The sequence below is a fragment of the Cryptotermes secundus genome, unplaced genomic scaffold, assembly GCF_002891405.2.
Source record: "Cryptotermes secundus unplaced genomic scaffold, Csec_1.0 scaffold812, whole genome shotgun sequence".
NCBI lineage: Eukaryota > Metazoa > Arthropoda > Insecta > Blattodea > Kalotermitidae > Cryptotermes > Cryptotermes secundus.
Genome location: NW_019731993.1, coordinates 246,158 through 264,503, shown reverse-complemented (window position 1 = coordinate 264,503; position 18,346 = coordinate 246,158). Strand labels below are relative to the sequence as shown.

General features: G+C 40.1%; 1 protein-coding gene across 1 annotated transcript in view; it reads left to right on the top strand.

The window, feature by feature from the left end:
- LOC111867465 overlaps positions 1 to 17,881 on the top strand; it is a 68,912-nt gene extending 51,031 nt beyond the window's left edge. Inside the window, exons 3-5 of the mRNA XM_023857358.2 lie at positions 13,574 to 13,659; positions 16,045 to 16,169; positions 16,768 to 17,881. Coding sequence (XP_023713126.1) covers positions 13,574 to 13,659; positions 16,045 to 16,169; positions 16,768 to 16,998 — 442 coding nt within the window. The 3' untranslated portion in view covers positions 16,999 to 17,881. The remainder of the gene's footprint in view (positions 1 to 13,573; positions 13,660 to 16,044; positions 16,170 to 16,767) is intronic.
- The last annotated feature ends 465 nt before the right edge of the window (positions 17,882 to 18,346 follow it).

Below are 18,346 nucleotides of genomic sequence, written 5' to 3'. Positions count from 1 at the left end.
GCGCGTAAAACTAACAATTTCACCGCCATCTGTAAGCCGACTGTCTAGAAAATGTGGGAGCCTCGACGTCTCACAACCCTATGGGCCTTCACGGCCTGTTACAGGGATACCTTTAATTTATTTTTACACTATTTATATTTCAGGTTCTATAGAATAGTAGTAGTTCCTTGAGAAGTTGGACATCTGTTCTGGAAGGACTGAGCACAGTATTCCTGTCTTCGAGTCGCCCTGTGTAGGCCTTCCAGCCAGCTAATCAGCGTCCAAGGAGTCGTACCAACTGTGTACAAGTTTCACAGTTTCAAAGTTTAATTTGAACTGGAACGGTCCAGAGGGCGTAATCCATAAAAGCTGAAGGACTTTTACGTAAAATGATCCAATCAGTGATTCACTCACTTATGGAGGTGAGCCCTTCTTGAGAAGCCGCCAATTCTGCAGCTACTCAAGAAATTCCTAGCATTTTATGGAACTAGAAGGTTCATTACCGTGTTCACAAGAGCCTTCCACTTGTCTCTATCCTGAGCCAGATGTATCCGATTTATCCCATCCCATCCTATCTAAGATCCATTTCAATATTGTCCACCCACCTACGTCTTAGTCTTCCAAGTTGTCTCTTTCCTTCTGGCTTTCACACCAATATTCTATATACATTCCTCTTCGTCCCATTCGTGCTACACGCCCCGTCAATTTCATCCTTGACTTGATAATTCTAATTATTCTTGGAGAAGAGTACAAGTTATAAAGCTCGTTATGCAGAGTAATCAGTGATTAGTTAAGACAATTCTGATGACGTTTTCGATACGATAATCTCATTGCTTCCTCCTTGTTCAAGACGAAGACGGCTTAGTTGCATGTAGCTAGAAGAGAGGGTCACGATCAACCCTCGTATCCGCGACCTTAGTCACAGCACCCAGCTGGTTTCCAGTCAGGTATAACTCGTTTTTGTTCCCCGCTGAGGGACCGCAGGTCCAACCCAACCAACCGAAACACCGATTTCTCATCTGAATGAACACCGAGACCCTAGAGAGTCCCTGTGTTACTTCAATAGGCAGATGATCAAGTCATTTCCAAGGACAGAACTCCTTTCTGTTTCAAAAGTTATTATTTTCAACTGAAAGATGAATGATGTCAAGTACGCAGATGGAGATATGAATGCTGGTATTGTAAGCACGCTGAACAGGCTATGCGGAGTAATCCTTGGTGTTGAAGAAAACCATTGTCGTGTTACAAAAAGATTACTGCCTTCAGGGATACTTGTAATTTTCTGCCTCCATCTTCAGGTAGATATTGCAGCCTCCTCTTTTGGTTGGAAATTATGAGACTACGCTGAAGGTGAAGGCAACATGTTCCTCAGAAATGACAGTCAATGTCTACCAGACTACACGGACTCACATCCCAGAACACATAGTCACGACCGAGAGTTTCAGACCTCAAGTTCTCCGTTGGACCGTATCTTGAGAAAATGAAAATCAGTCTTCCTTTTAACGTACTGATTTTAATATATAAAAAGTAAAAATGTGTCCCTGTCTTTAATTAATTAGGGGGCACGCTGTAGCATAGTTGGTTGAGGCACTACGCTGCAAGCTGGAAGGTCTCAGGTGCAAATCCTGATGAGGTCATTGAACTTCTCAGTTGAACTAATCCTTCCAACCGCACTTTGGCTCTCTAAGAGAAATGAATAGCACGAATTTTCCTTGGGGTAAAGGGCGGCCGGGGCGTAAGGCTGACAACGTTACCGCCATCTGTGACCCGATTGTCTAGAGAAAATGTGGGGGCCTCGATGCCTCACAACCCTATGGGCCTTCACGGCCTGTTACAGAGATAGTTTTACCTATCTTACCTTTAATTAATTAAGCTCTACGCCACGAAGACGTATGGGGGACTAGAGGTATAACTCCACTCTTCTTAATCTCGGCAATATAGATGGAGACGAATGGTCAACTTCATGCCATGCTTCCCGGGGAAGCAGCGTCCAGAATTAATTCTACGGGAGGCGGGGTGCGTCCCAAAGTGGTCTGGACGCTTTGGAGAAGAGAGAAATCCCTTATATCTGTTGGTAAGGCCGCGGAGATCGTAGCCTGTCGTTATATCGACTGAGCTATCCCGGCTGGTCTGTTGTTGATGTTCGTTTTAATATTACCCTCCAATTTACGACTAGATCTTTCAAGACTTTTCGGTCAATATTTTTCATGGAAGATTTCTGTATTCCTGTTTGCGCCGTCGTGTAAATTTGTAAATAGATACCAATCTTCCGGAGGAATCTGATCCCGTCGCTCATTGTCGAAGGCTCTCACTCTTCTACACTGATAATGGAACCAGCAGATTCCTGCGAAACGTAAATACTTAACTGCCAGAATATACAGCGTCTCACACAACAGAGTCTCAGCGACTCTGGTAACTACATTGAAGCACCAATAGGCAGTCACTTAAATCATTAGCCGCCGTTGTAACGTACAAGTCTTAATGACATGCTGAGTTTGCGGTTCTGATGGTATTAACCTTAATGATACTTTTAAGCTTAACTGCACGTACTCCGAAATGGAGCAAGTACTCACTTAAAATGACAGAACATAATTCTTTACAATCCAACGTTAAAGGTCTTGAAGCTGTAACTAGGCGGAAATCACAGGCGTCTACAAGGAATCTTGTATCTTTTCTCCCGTTATGGAACATAGAGCGGCGCAATTTCCTTGCATCTAAATACACTAGTCATAGCGAGACCGGAAGTAAATCCAAGTCTGACAATACAAATTTCTCATCCCTACGCAATTATAGTAAGGTTGTCTGTATGCATTTGGAGCTTCGAACCTAGCTGTAACAACTACTGTGAGTGAGGTTCATGCAGAGTAGTTCTCCAGCTGCGTCAGAAGAACAGACATGGGAGGTCGAGCGAATTCAATGCAAGATTTTTTACTACTATTCTTCGATTCGACAATGACGGTGGGTGGTTATTTGCGCGGTTGCAATGATTGTCACATGGTGAGAGTTAAGCCAGTCAATGTCAGTCAGTTGTTTGATATTCCAGGCGGAGGGATTTGGGCCTGTAATAATGTTATGCAATGCATGTGGAATGTTTCAACCAGTCAATTTAGAGTGTGAGGCTCTGTCCTTGTGCGCGACAAACCATCTCACACGCCAGCGTGTTTGAATCTTAGCATAGCGTATTAAAAATATAACCTCTTATGAACACCCGTCACAACTTTTAAAGTTAATGTTAAATAAATGAATATGCTCACACGTGCAGATAAGGAGTATGAATTTAACAGATGCTTTTATATTCAGCAACAGTGACCAGAGAGAAAGATGAAAACAAAGAAACAGTACAGTGAGACCTGTCGATATTGGGTAACGAATGTTTTCATTTATGATTACGAAATCCACACATGCGTAGAACTGCAGTTGCTGTGGCAAAGCCAGACCGCTCATCTAGTCTACTGACTCGCCTACAATATTCTTTGTAACCTGTTTGCTATAATTAATTCATGTCTGTGGAGAATATAAATACGAGAGAATATCTATAGACACAAACGTAAACATAATTCACAATAAACAATAGGTTTCGAAATGCTGATCAGTCAACATCAGTCAGTACTCCAGGCGGAGGAATTTAGGTCTGTGTACGGTGTTGCCAGAATCACTACGTTATGATACTAAACTACTGTATCAAAGGAGCCCTACTTAATAAATTTACTGATCTTCTGCTTAGTTTACGAAATATGCATAGCATGAATTTCGCTTCTAATATATTTCCCGACTTGGGTTCAACAGAATGCCACATGCTGGACAATCGAGATTTTGCTTCCTAGCATCGGAAGGAATTTTCTCTTCATAATTTCTTGCAGTCCGGCTCTGGAATCTTTACAGCCTGTCTGATGGCCACTAATGACAGTAACCCAGGAACTAACATCTGTCGGATAGCATTTTGCAGAGCGCTTGGCGGGAACTCTGGCTACTTTCAATGTCCCTCCAGCATCTTAGCTCTTGTTGATCCAGGCAGCAGAGTATGGGCGGTGGTGGGCGGCTGGCTATAGACCTTGAACTGGCCAGAGCGACAAGGTCGCCTTCCCGCTCGCTTTAGGCCTTTCGTTGTACAGCGCCATGTCGCCTCGAGATTTGTCTTGAATTCAGCAACACGACTCCGAATTTCATCAGGCAAAAGTTTCCCTGTGCTTAAGCACCACGCCATGAAGAAATATAAGGGAGTGGATGCAAATATCCATGCATTCTTAAATCTCAGCACTATAATAAATTCAATGTTTAGCTTCATGCTCTGGCTGTTTTACCTTCAGGTAAAGCTGGCGTTTGGTATCTGTTCTACTGGCGACTGGGTGGAGGCGTGGCTAAGAGATAAATCGCGGTTTTTGACAGGGGTCGAACCCCAGCTTTTATATTTCTTAGCCAATCACTTTGCTGATTGAGATATTCCGGTTTCTTATTCTAAACAGATAATACAAATTATAATTATAGTGAAATCTGTATAAAACCGAATCTGAATTAAACAAAAATCTTGGATTCAGAATATGAGATAAAGAATAACAAGAAAATATTCATAAAAAAGCAAACTCCGTGGTTTAATTCCGCAAGCGAACTATACCGACCGAGCGACTGCCGCCTGTCGGAGAAGTTAGCGCCAAATTTAGCGGATAGAGGGTGTCGCGTGGTCAGAGCAACGGATTCCCACGGCCGTCTCCGTGGTTCCGAGAGATAAAAATGAACCGCCGTGTCTTCGTGCCAATAAACCGAATGAGAGCAGGCCACCCCAGGCTTAAAGCAAGCCTGTACAGATTTAACATTGTGACCACGGCCGAATGCGAATGTGGTGATGGGATGTAAACAGAGGAACATATCTTCTGGGACTGTAAACGGTACGAGGACCAAAGGGCAACACTGATAGACATTTTGTCTGAGAACAGCAAAAAGGAATACCCAAAGTCAGTTACAGAGCTCTTAAGGCTAGAAGAAAAAAGATTTATGCAAGGCGTCTGTTACTTCATAAAGAACATTCCTATATTTATATAAAATAGATATGCAAGAAAAGTAAAAGAAGTAATACTACTGATTTTTAACAGTATACTGTCAGATTTAAGTTAAGATCTATATTAAGAATCGCGGGGTTGCCGCTGTGCTAGAATAAGATATTTATAAGAATGTGCTACAGAAGACCAGATGGGAATTGCCCAGGGTTTTTTTTTATTTACAATATTTTTTCTACAATAAAAAATCCCCACGGCCGTTAATTTCGGTTTTCTAGACCGGAGCCGCTATTTCCTTGAAATAACTTCTCAGCTATCTTCACGAGGCTGAGTGGACCCCGTTCCAGAGCCAATACTTCTCAGAAAATATGGTAGAGCCGGTAATCGAACCCGGAACCTCTGAATTTGTAGCCAGGAGCTCTGGCCACTAGACCACATAGGCGGTTAAACTGTTCATAAACGGGTAGAAAAACAAGGATTTGGTGGGAAATGTTTCTACCTGATTATTTATGGAGTTCTGGCCATTTAATACTCCATGAATTATTTAATTTATTTCTAAGCATTTGTACGAGAAGTAGGATTCGTAAAGAAATGAGAAATAAGTAGATTACGTGTTACCAGCCTTTGGAAATATTTGAGCAGGAAATTTAATGAGCTACTCAAAAAAGTAATACGGAAAGCAATAAGGAGAAAATCAAGAAAAAAATGGGCGAAGTAAAAAAGAACAGATTTACTTGTCTGATATCACCGGGAAGATAGAATCTTAAGGGCGTGGTAAGAATTGAAGTAGTTACTTATTACTTCTATTGTTTGGTATTAATGTTTAGCTAATATTTCATATACAATATTTGCGTGAAGGATTTTTTGAATTTATTATGCTTGAATGTTATTATGTGGCTAGTTGATTTAAGTCGTATTTGTGAAGCCTTGGCGAGATATGACCATACCTTGAAATTAATACAGAATTTATATACAGTTCATGTTTTTGAATTTTAAACGTGTAAGATTTGCATAAGCGCAGCGACAAATTTATCACCATAATTAACGTAAATGATGTTTGTTTTGGATTCGGAATTTACCCATTGTTTCAAGCAGCAGCAACAGGTTTTCTTGGCCTGCGTGTTTCTTAATATTTGATGTCTTTACAATATATAAACACAGAAGTTTCATAGATAGGTTCTTTTTTTGTATATTTTTAGAGACTAGATTCTTTATTCAGGAATTCAAGATATTTCTGTTATAAATATCGGTTTTGTGTGATAATACCCGTGAGTACATTCTCGTGCCAACTATTGTTACTTCAGTCCAGCTATTTGTGGTTTGATTGTAAATTAACATGAAAACATATGGGGATTATTTATTACTTGTGTTTCAATGCCGAATGAATTTATCCATCCTTGGCACATATGCAATCCATTGTAGCCCCCCCCAATATCATTACTGTAACAATATTAGATCACCTGTATTCATCACGAAATTCCTAGTTATGTAGTATGCTAAACAGCTCACCTACATAATTCATCTTACGTTCGGATTCTCTTCCAAGTACTTTATTTTGAAACACTTGTAATATACACTGATTTCTCATAGTAAGAGGCCACATTACTCAATAATACAAAAACTGATGGATTATTCGGTGTTTTGGAAACTGCAAGGAATAATAACAAATTTTCACTTCAACAAGAACAATCATTTTTGGCGTATTTGCAATGAAAATTTGCAAACACTCTCTTGTTATGTCGTCATGTATGGTTCTCCGTCTGTTCGCATAAGACAAATCGAGAACCACTGATCGGGTTTCCATGAAATTTGAAATTGAGAAATTTCGCGTTGTCGACCCATCCTGTACTGGTTACAATCTGTCAAACATAACGAACATTTTACATGAGGATCTACACGTTTTTCTGCGTGCGTCTCGAAATAACTCGTGCATATCTCGCTGAATATTTATCAAAGGCGAAGATGCTCCTAACAAACGCTGTGAAGAGGAATACAGCATACATTTTATGCTCAGTTAATTTTTTCCCATAAATCTTGCGAGTTTCGAGATAGTTAAACAAAAAATGAGCAAACGAAGCAGAATTTTTATGCTATGTGGAAAATTCCTAACTTGTTTTCTTCCAGTTTCGATACGAATCTCTGAAGTTCTGGTAAGCTCTATTTTAACTTCCACTTTGAACGCGCAGTGACGGTCATACGATGTATTTGAATTCCCCCTGAAGCTGTAGATGTTCAGTTCTCTTCACACAGTAATGATATTGGCAGCTTCACTTTCAGTCATGATTCAGAAGCTGATAATTGCCGAAGCACACGCAGACCTGCTGAAGGCAATGACCAAGCCGAAGAGAAGAAAGTGGTACTCAGCATTACAACCTCGCGATTTTTTAACGTGGGAAATCAAAAATACGCCCAGAATGCTGTTGAACAAGAAGAAGAGTGCTCTTCTATCCCGACGATAGAGGCAGAAAATTTCTCCGAAGCACTGGTCCATAGCTACCAAACTACACAGCATTATATCCCGGAAAAAAAAATTGTCAGTTACTGCCGTAAGAACCTCACACTCTTGGTCGGGAAATTATTAGCTATTATTATTATTATTATTATTATTATTATTATTATTATTATTATTATTATTTTGGCTCTAAATTCTGCCATTCTGTCCTGGAAATTGTTGGTCTCCGAGTTCCTGCTCGGTATATCAGAGATTTTGCATTGTTCAATGTTTGCTCCATATTTAAAAATTGTCCCTCTGCTAGATGCGCAGCAGCTGCTAATGATGTCTGCAGGGAGGTTGACGTATTCGGAGCCAGGAAAGTTCTACCCAAACAAATTTTAAATATAATATAGCTGTTAGTATTTTTATTAAATATTTCTGTTTCAGTCCATATCAGCTATTTGTTTGTTTGCTTATACTTTTACTTTTCTTCATTATTATTTCTTCTCAGTACTTACTTGTAATTTGTATGTTAATTTAATAAGTTTGTCTAGAATGTAATTCATTTTTCTGCACTGTGCTGTGTCTGAAATTGGCCTTGCGGCTGTTGACTTGGCACATTAATAATTAAGAATTGAATTGAACTGAATTAATTGAATTGAATTATTATTATTATTATGTATGTTATTTATATGTATTAATTTGTTTTCCTCCAACATTAACCTTTAATCATTGTTTGACTTTATATTGTGTTTGTCCAGTATGTAACTACTTCTATCATACACTGTGCTGAGTCTATAATTGGCCTTACGGCTGTTGGCTCAGCACATAAATAATAAAGAATTGAATTGAATTGAATTGAATTATTAGGAGCCGGCGTAACGTAGTCGGTATAGTAATTGGCTACGGGCTGGACGATTGAGGGGTCGGTGTTCCAGTCCCGGTAGGGTCAAGAATTTTCTCTTCTCCAAGTCATCCAGACCGGCTCTGGGGTACACCTAATCTCCTATCCAATGGGTACCGGGGACTCTTTCCCCGGGATGTAGCGGCTGGGGCGTGAAGCTGACCACTCACCTCCTACTAGTGTCGAGGTCAAGAAAATGTGGAACTATATATCCACTCCCACATACGCCTTTATGACGCATTGTAGAATGAATAATAATAATTATTATTATTATCCCGCAGTTTATGGAACCCGAAGCTTTATTTCGTGTTCACAAGAGTCCGCCACTGGCTGGACTCCATCCTAAGCCAGATGAATCCAGGCGGTACTTTTGCATGCGACGCCATATGGTCTGGCAGATATGCGTCGACGTTTCAAAGGAACCTGGTACTGCTATCTTCACTGTAGAAAGATTTTCTACGTCGAAGATTAATGGGTGAAATTACAGTTAACTACAGAGAAGAAGAAGAGGAAGAAGAAGAAGAAGAAGGAGAAGAAGAAACATTCTGGTTACGTGAAATTCTAGGAAGTGACAGCGATTTCTATATGCATCATGTGCTATATTATTAAAAGACGCTGCATTATGCCCACAGAATTTGTATGTGAGAATACGAGTGTTATTTATAAGTTCAGTGCTATCTTATTGAGACCTGGTCACTGTCAAGATCGGATGAAAGACTGTTAACTATATTTGAAAGGAGGATCTTGAGATATATCTTTGGACCAGTGGAAGAAAATGGAATATGGAGGAAGAGGTATAACCATGAGCTACACAAACTATTTAATGAACCAGACATTATTGGATTTATAAAGGTGAAAATGCTTGAATGGGCTGGACACACAATACGTGCCGGCGAGAACAGAACCATCAAGAAAATGCTTAACACCAAACCAGAAGGAAATAGGAGAGTGGGAAGACCAAGGTTAAGATGGGAAGAATGTGTGTGGCAGGACATAAGAATTTTGGGTGTAAAGAACTGGAGGAATGTAGCATCGAATTGAAAAGAATGGCGAGCAATCCTGAGGAAGGCTAGGGCTCGAAAGGGGCTGTCGTGCCAGTGATGATGATGATGATGATGAACAGTGTGATTCTCATAATAAATAATGATTTCCCGAAACAGCAATAACTGACTGAGCTTTATACTGAAGTCGCTGTGTTTTCTGTGGGGCAAGAACTGAACTTTTAATATGGATACGATTGCCTCGGTAGACAGTTCTCCCAAATAGCACAATCCAGTTGGACTTTATACTGGGGACACTGTGTTTTCTGTGAGGTAAGAACTAATCTTTTAAATATTATGCACATTAATGTCAGGCTTCAAATGGTGTACCATGCGTTGTACATGCGGAAGAAGCTTTTGGTATGTTTCATAAAATTTGATCCACGCAAACAAAGATTAATTCAGAAGTGACGGTATGTGAACAGACCTCGTATTGGAGAACCGAATGAGTGGATTGCTTGCCCAGAGGCGCTGGTGGTGGCTCCTGGTGGAGGGAATGCGGAAGCAAGAAGCGAGAAACTTTTTCCTCATAATTCTTGTAGACTTACATGCACAGTTATAAAAGGCAGTCTTACTGCCGGTGCGTATAGACACAAAACCCAGTACAATGGTTTATACTGCGCCATCTGGTAGGCATATCTGATACTAAGTGACATGAATTCCTTATAAGGAGAATTATAACCCGCGCCCTACCTACTCTTCGTACGCAATTGGTCATGATTTCGACATTTCCTTTTACGTATCTGGTATTTGGGACCGCAACTAGAAACTACTAAGGGGTGTCAATTCTATCCACATCGGTTAACTTTAGAGGAGGCTCGACCGCCTCTGTGGTCTAGTGGCCACAGTTCCTGGCTACAGATCCAGAGGTCCCGGGTTCGATTCCCGACGCTCCCAGATTTTCTGAGTAGTAGTGGGTCTGCNCCTGGCTACAGATCCAGAGGTCCGGGTTCGGTTCCCGGCGCTATCAGATTTTTTTCCTGAGAAGTAGTGGGTCTGCAAAGGGGTCCACTCAGCCTCGTGAGGATAACTGAGGAGCTATTTCAAGGAAATAGCGGCTCCGGTCTAGAAAACCGAGATTAACGGCCGTGGGGATTCGTTGCGCTGACCACGCGATACTCTCTATCCGCTAAAGGTTGCACTAACTTCGCTGACAATCGGTGGTCGCTCGGTCGGTATAGTTCGTTTGCGGACTCAAGCCACGGAATCTGTATAATTTTTGTATCGTGTGTTCCATAGAGTAAAAATTTTCACTCTTAACTGATTTAATGGAAACAAGAAATGATGTAGGAACTTAACCTACGAAATTGAAATCATAATAACATCGCGACATCTTCCGAGCTGACTGAGGAACGTGCCAACACTACAGAAATGCAAGTCAAGTTCCCATGACAACCCACAAAATGTACGGGAACTTATGGTTTTGTAGCATTTGCTAGAATATATAACCAAGTGGCTTTACTTCAATGTTTCAACACAATTTTTGTACTGTGTCGGGTTGTTGAAAAAATTTCACATATATTCTGCTACAGTTGCACTTCCGGTGTCACATGAAGTGGGCCTCTCAACCGGAAGGAAGTACAGTGGAACCTTGATCTTCGAACACAGTCCGTTCCAGGAGACGGTTCGACTTTCGAGTTAAATTTCCCCATTTGAAATAATGTAATTTGAATTAATCCGTTCCAGACCCCCCAAAATTTACCCAATATGAAACATTTTAAGTGCCTATTTCAAAATATCATATTGGTAAATAATGATAAAACAAGTATATTTAATTTCAATAATTGAATGTTTTTATTTATACTAGTACATACATAAAATATTGTATAATAATCAATCAATAATATTAGTGGGAGGGATATTACTGATCACTAGAAGATGAATTGCCGGTCACGGTAGCCGAGCGGTCTAAGGCATGCACTGTCTTCGCTCGCTCGGAAACCGGGATCGTGGGTTCGAATCCCACTCAGGGCATGGATGTTTAGTTTGTGTGTGTGTGTGTGCGTTTTTCTGTGTTTGTGTACCGGTAGAGGCCTTGTGACGAGCTGATCACCCGCCCAAGGAGTCCTACCGAATGTGTAAGATCTAGAAAAACCGAAGTGAACGGAGAAGTTCGTGGAGGTAGGCCTAGGCCCACTGGGGCTGTAGTGTCAAGGGGAAAAACTGCGATATTCTGACGCCGCTTCTCTGCAAGGCATGACGACCACGTGGCTCTTTGTTCAACTTTCAGTGTTTGTTCGAGTTTCAGTTTGTTCGAACATCAAATCGTTCAAAGTTCGAGGGTCCACTGTACCACAGTTCCGCACGTAGCCATTCAAACTTATGTGCAAGGGATCACGTGACGGGTCCCGCATATGGTTATCTGAATATTTTTTAAATATGGTCCCCATTTTATTTTAACCCGGGTCGGTTAACTGACTTCTTTAATCTGAGTTTCATTTAGGCAGAAGTAATCAAGGACAATGACTCGCCTTAACCTCCTGACACACACATACACTATAGTTTCCGAAACATCGACAACATATTTCTACTTTCGTGCTTCCAAAATGGGAATCTTAGCAAACTCCATGGAGACTTCTTCTTGAGAAGTTGTTAGTTGCTTCTCAAGATATTCCCAGTCTTTTGTGGAATCCGACTGTTTATTGCCCTGTTCACTGCTGGAATCTCTCCTCAGTCAACTTAGTTCAGTCAGCACGGTCAACACCCTTCAACTGTATTTCTCTAACATCAATTTTAATATCATATTCCCATCGACGCTTAGGTCTTCTAAGTGATTTCTTCCCTTCAGGTTTTCCTACCAAATCTGTAGTAATTTCTGATCTCTTCCATATGCTACAAGCCTCTCATGTCTCATGTTTCATTTGAACATCATAGTTATGTTTGATGAAGAGTATAAACCTTCCTCCAAACTCCTGTTACGTTCTTTCCCTTTGTTTCAAAAGTTAAGGCGGAAATCTTGCGAGCGGTTAAGAACGTGGACGATAGCTCAGTCGGTATGTCAGGTACACATAACTCAGCTGCGACTAGCATAGTACTGAGTCTGAGTCTGAGTCTTATGTGACGACCGAAGGTCAGTCTGCCAGTCTGTCTTGGAATAAAACACCCATCTGGGGCTTACAACCAGGTTTTTATTACCGCCAGACAGTTGCGGGTTTGTTGATGTGGGGCGCTCTCTCTGACGAGAGGACGGGTCTGTCGTTTACAATTGTTACTGGCATTGCCAGCGCAGTCATTCTCGGGTCCTAGTCCCTTTGGGCTTGTGACCATATTTTACTGTCTCAGATTCGAGACTTCCCTTTCCGTTGCCTGCTACGACTCGCAGGGTCACGGTGGAGGTATTCGACCCCGCCTCCACACGGGGGACTCAACTACGACTCACGGCTCGTTCCTTATATAACTGTTAGGTTAGGTTGTGATAGAAGACACCACCTTGAAGGGTTCTGTTCTTTGAGATCGTGTTGTGTCTGAAACCATTGTAATTACCATGGTAACCAAACTGCTGCCATGTATCTGTTTACAGAGTAACCCTCGGAACGTGTGTAGCCAGTCGTTACCTAGCATTGGCCGCCTTTTCTGACTTCACTGCGGGAACATTGTTTACCCAGCCGTTGGCTGGCAATGGACGTTTGCTTCGACTTCGATATTCTGGCTTCCAGCCATCACGTCACATTATGAACACACACCCACATGTTAGTCTGCCAATGTACTCTGTCCTGAGTGAATTCAGTCCAGCTCATGCCAGAGCCTATTTCTAAGGTCCGGTTTAATATGTCTCAAGTGGGCTCATATTAGTTTTCCACTTCAGAATCATTTTTTTTCTTATCTACTTCTATTTAAGTATCCTTTTAGCTTTATCGTATTGTTACTTCATAGTGACATTCTTTGAATCTTCTCCCTCTTCTTGCTCCCTTGGGTTATTCTCTTAGTCTCCCTCCTCCACCTTCTTATTGTTTTTTCTCTCTTCTTTCATGTCCTATTCATTGCTTTTTCCATCACCAACTTTTCTCTACTTTTTACTGTCCTGCATTATCTCACTTTTAGACTAATACTAGCATTACTTTGACTACTACTACTATTTTTTCCTCTTTCTTCTCTCCATGTACATCTATCTTATTGTTCTTAACATTTCCTTCCTCCATCTCCTCTTCCCCTTCTTTAATTACATGACCTGCTAAAATATGAAAGCGTTAAATAATATTTAATGTTGATTTCTTATTGTTTTCAGGACGAATAAGTACCTGCAAAAATCTTCCATCACTCGCGTCTGTGCTGTGGGTGGATTCTTCATCTCTATCCCTGTATTTCTTACAGGTGAGCTAAGTAGGAAGCCTTACGGTTTGTGATTATATATATACTCGTATGGGAGATTGACACTCCTGAGAGTCGAGGCATTGTACGTGGAAAAACTTGATTGTCACAGGGTCAAGGGCACGTTTGTCTGAAGTGCCTGTCCATATTCACATTACAATGAAGCACATTGAGATGTTACTTAAGTTACCAGTCTCTCAGGTAATAGAACATACAGCTCAATGGGTACTGTATTACAAAGGATGGAATGTACTGTTACATTTCTTGTTCCCATGATCAAGATATCTTGCTCAAAAAGCACTGACCTTTAATACAGATGATTTATTTGATGTCTGAGATGATCAGCAAAAGAGAGGTCTCCTGCCATCTCTCAACAGTTAGAGCCAACTATTCATGGATTTATAACGGTAAAGATTATGTTACTGTGCAGGACACGGTAACAAAAGGAGGTTTCTTTAAATAAAATGTACAGGAAAATATGTATGGCAATTACTTTCCTATAAGCATTTCTGTTTATGTCATAAGGATAGCAAGAACTAAATAATTATATAACTGATGGTCATGTATATGTAGTACAGAATCTCCTTACGTTAAATTTCCCATGTGGAGCTCCAAGGGTTCAATAGCTGTCGCTTCAAGTCAGAAACTAATATAGATTTTTACATGTCCACTATAGTCTTGTTTTATATCATATAAAAATATTACTTTCATAAAAGCAGCACACTTTTCAAAGGCATGCACAACATTTCAGAATCCAACTTTAGGTGGTGCTCATATCTCACTTGCCTCAGGGGGTCATACTGGACCCTTGCTGGTATTACTGATATTATGAAATTAAAAAATAAATGCACAGATAAAGCTATCCCTGTTACAGGCCATGGAGGCCCATAGGGTTGTGAGACATTGAGGATCCCACATTTTCTGGACAGTTTGCCCACAGATGGCTGTGAGGCTATCAGCCTCACATGCAAGTCACCATTTACCCTCTGGAAGATTCCTGGTACTCCTTTATGTTGGAGGCTGAGTTGAGCCCCAGGGCCACAGTGCAGCTGGAAAGATTAGGTCATTTGAAAAATCCAGTTACCTCATGGCAAATCAAACCTGTGACCTGCTGGCTTGAGACATAGTGCCTCAAATAACTACATTACCGCATGCCCCAATTAAAAAATAAAAACATAAAAGTGGTATGATATTTCATGAGGGTCCTTTGGGTGGGTCAAAAGTTATTTGGGGGCAGATGGAAACAACGCCATAAGCATAATTTCTTTATAACACAAGGAACATGGAAACCAGAAGCAAATTACAGAACGTGGGAATCATTAAGAACTTCACCCATGAGTGGGTTACACTTGTTCTTCATTTCTGAGAAGTCTAGGATTCAATTCTCGGTCTGCAGACTAACTCTCCTGAGTGAAGTTTTCATGATTCTACCCAGTCCTACCCAGAAAATCCCTGGTTAGTACCCCAAATTAGTAAACAAATGATTCCTTCCAAATCATTTTCAACTTATTCACCATAATCCTATAATTCTACACTACACAGCCTGAGGTACAGACAGCATCATTAAATAAACCACAAATAAATTAATAAATAAACATTATCATCATCTTCATCATCATCAGTGGGGTGAGACTGAGTCCACATGGTACTGTGGCCACTACTGGCATATTGTACCAGCCCCAGATGACGGTGATGGTGATTGTGGAGCAGTCGGTGAAATGAAGATTGGCAGGGGAAACTGAAGTACCATTCTGTCCACCACAAACCCCACATGACCTGACCCAGACTTGAACCCAACAATAAATAAACATACTATCTGATTCACAATTAAAAACTCAGGAGTTTATCCACAGTTTGTATTTATGGGTTTTGTGTAATTCTCAGAATAAACAGTGATTATTTCTCTAAGCAGAATTGACTGACTGGTCCTTGTATGAAGATACGTTTTTTTTTAAATGTTATTAAATGAAATGTAGCCCTAATGCAGACCTTCCAATGTTTATATCAAAATTCTGCCCTCATACAGTAAAGATCCTGCTTAGCTTCTTCCCTTTGCTGCATAATCACACAACAGTCCACTTCCCAATCACTTTGCCTTTTTTCTAAGCTACCAGAAGGATGTGTGGGCATTGCCTGGAAACCTTTAAAGCCAGAAATTTTCTATCATTTTCTCCTTGTAGAAATGTAGTGTCTCTTATTCCTCCTTCTCTCATCTCCATCTTCTTCAGGGTTCAAACCGTTAAACAAACCACATATGAATTAAAAGTAGATCTCAGGTACTGAACTATGTAGTGTTCAGTTACAATGTGTTAGTGATTCTGACTCAGTAACAGTTGTCTTTAGAAATGTACCCATTTATCTTAGAGATTTGCTTTTTGTGTTCTACAGGCATCATTCTGTATACGTTTATCCAGTTTCATTCCACTCCAGCCATTGTGACCAGTGTGTTTATTGGCCTGGGTATCATCTTCTGTGGATGTGCGATGGTCCACAATGTCTTTATCTGGCAGAAGGTGATGACGTTCTCCCATTAATTACCTTCTTTTCACAAATAACGTTGTTTGTTTTAAACACACTTTATTGTTTGAGGAACCCAGTAATATCCTAGAGGGGGTTACATAAACCTCACAACAGGGAATAATAAGTTGACAAAATATCATAAAATACAATGCAATTAATGTAAATGAATGTAAGAAGTAACAAAGTGCAATTAAAGTAAGAATTCTATATTGATTTGCTTTATCTTGATTTTGTTTGAGGACTCCTGCCAAATAACATTGTCTGTGAGAGTCACTTGCTCTGTCCAAACTGCCATACCAAGAGCAGAAGTTTGTGCTTAGACTTTGATAGTATTTCATCTTTTCATCAACAGATGGCAGCCCCCATGCTCTTCTATGACCAAAAAAGAGAATTTTATTTATCAATAAAAGTCACAGATCTGTAACTAGGGTAACATTGTGACATCTGGGACTTTCTGATACTTAAATACAGGTGTAAGGGCAGGCACAGTGACATTTAAAGAATTTTCAGGGCATTATAAGTTTTTACTCTGTTGCTTCACCTATTTTCACATATGTCTTTGCATATGACTGTCATGTATATTCCTTACAGGAGAAAACCAACGCAGTCCGGGCACTGGCTCAGCAACACCGTGAACGAGAGCAGCAGCAACAATCTTTAAGGCAGCCAACACCACCTACACCTGTAGACTTGAACAAACAAGCAGCATGTCACCCTCGGGATGCAAGTGGCAGTGTAAGCCCTGGGGTGCCAGCTGCGACTCTTGATCTTAGCTCTGTCACAACTGCTGCTTCACCACATGAACTGTCTACATTGGTGTGACAAGTGACATTCACAAATACATAAAAGAATTTCTACCATGGCTGCCATGTTACTGCATCATTCTTAAAATGCCAGTAAAACTGATACAAACTTTCATGCACATTAAAATCAGTCATCATGAACCAGAGAAGTGGATTTTAATGGGGAAGTAAATAAAACATCAATCAAACTCATAATTAATATAAAAAAGAAAAATATGATGCTTCTTTATGATAGAGCCTATAAAATATACATTTCCTCTGTGAAAGTACTTCTAATAGGAAGTGGGGGAAAAATAAACAAAATTTCCCTTTAAATAAAATTTGTTTTCTCACATGAGTGAACGTTAAGATTATGGTTTTCTTAGGTGATCCCATATAGTTGGCAGATTGGTACCAGGAATTTGGAAGAACTCGCTGCCTCCATTTCAGACTAGAAAAGAGTGAAAATTGAGATAGCAGTTCCCTCTAAACAGATATTACCTAACTATCATACATGGCATCACATATTAGAAGACTATAATCTTTTTCTTTTAAAATGTGTGTAATGAATCAAAACCATGTTCCAGGCATGGCTTTTGAACCAGAGCATTTCTTAACAGACAAAAGTCTTGGTATCAAGGTTCAATAACACAGTACACTGCCTTCCTGTTAGCTTGCAATAATTATAAAAAACATGAACACTAAATTCAGCTACATTTGAATACTGGATTATTTTATGAATTGATTTAATAAAAGTTATTGTTATGTACTTCTGTCTGGGAGAAATGTGGGTAATTATAAACAGCTGGAAGGAATGGAAGAAACAGTGTCTTTTGTTCATCTTCATTTGTCACAGGTTTCTTGACCTACCTGGATCCAAGACTTCAAAAACTAATCAAACCTTTCTGTTTAAAGATCATTCTAAATTGNAATTATAAACAGCTGGAAGGAATGGAAGAAACAGTGTCTTTTGTTCTTCATCTTCATTTGTCACAGGTTTCTTGACCTGCCTGGATCCAAGACTTCAAAAACTAATCAAACCTTTCTGTTTATAGATCATTCTAAATTTTTTATCCTTTCTGTGCTTTAGTATTTATTGCACAAGTGTTTCATCTCCTGTTACTCAAATGTGATCAATCCAATTACATGTCACATCTTCAACCGTCTTTCTCAGTTTTTTACCTATGTAAATCAGTATAGAACCCTTAACTGTTCACTTCACTGACCGCATGTAAAGAAATTTTCCTTGACATCTGTAGGTGCTATAAAATGTAAATCAAAAAACAGTTTCACACTAAGGACTATCACTGTGTGCTTATTTCTTTGGGCTGAGGAAATGATAAATATTTTCCATGTTAAAGTTTAAGTAGCAAAGAATTAATTGACAC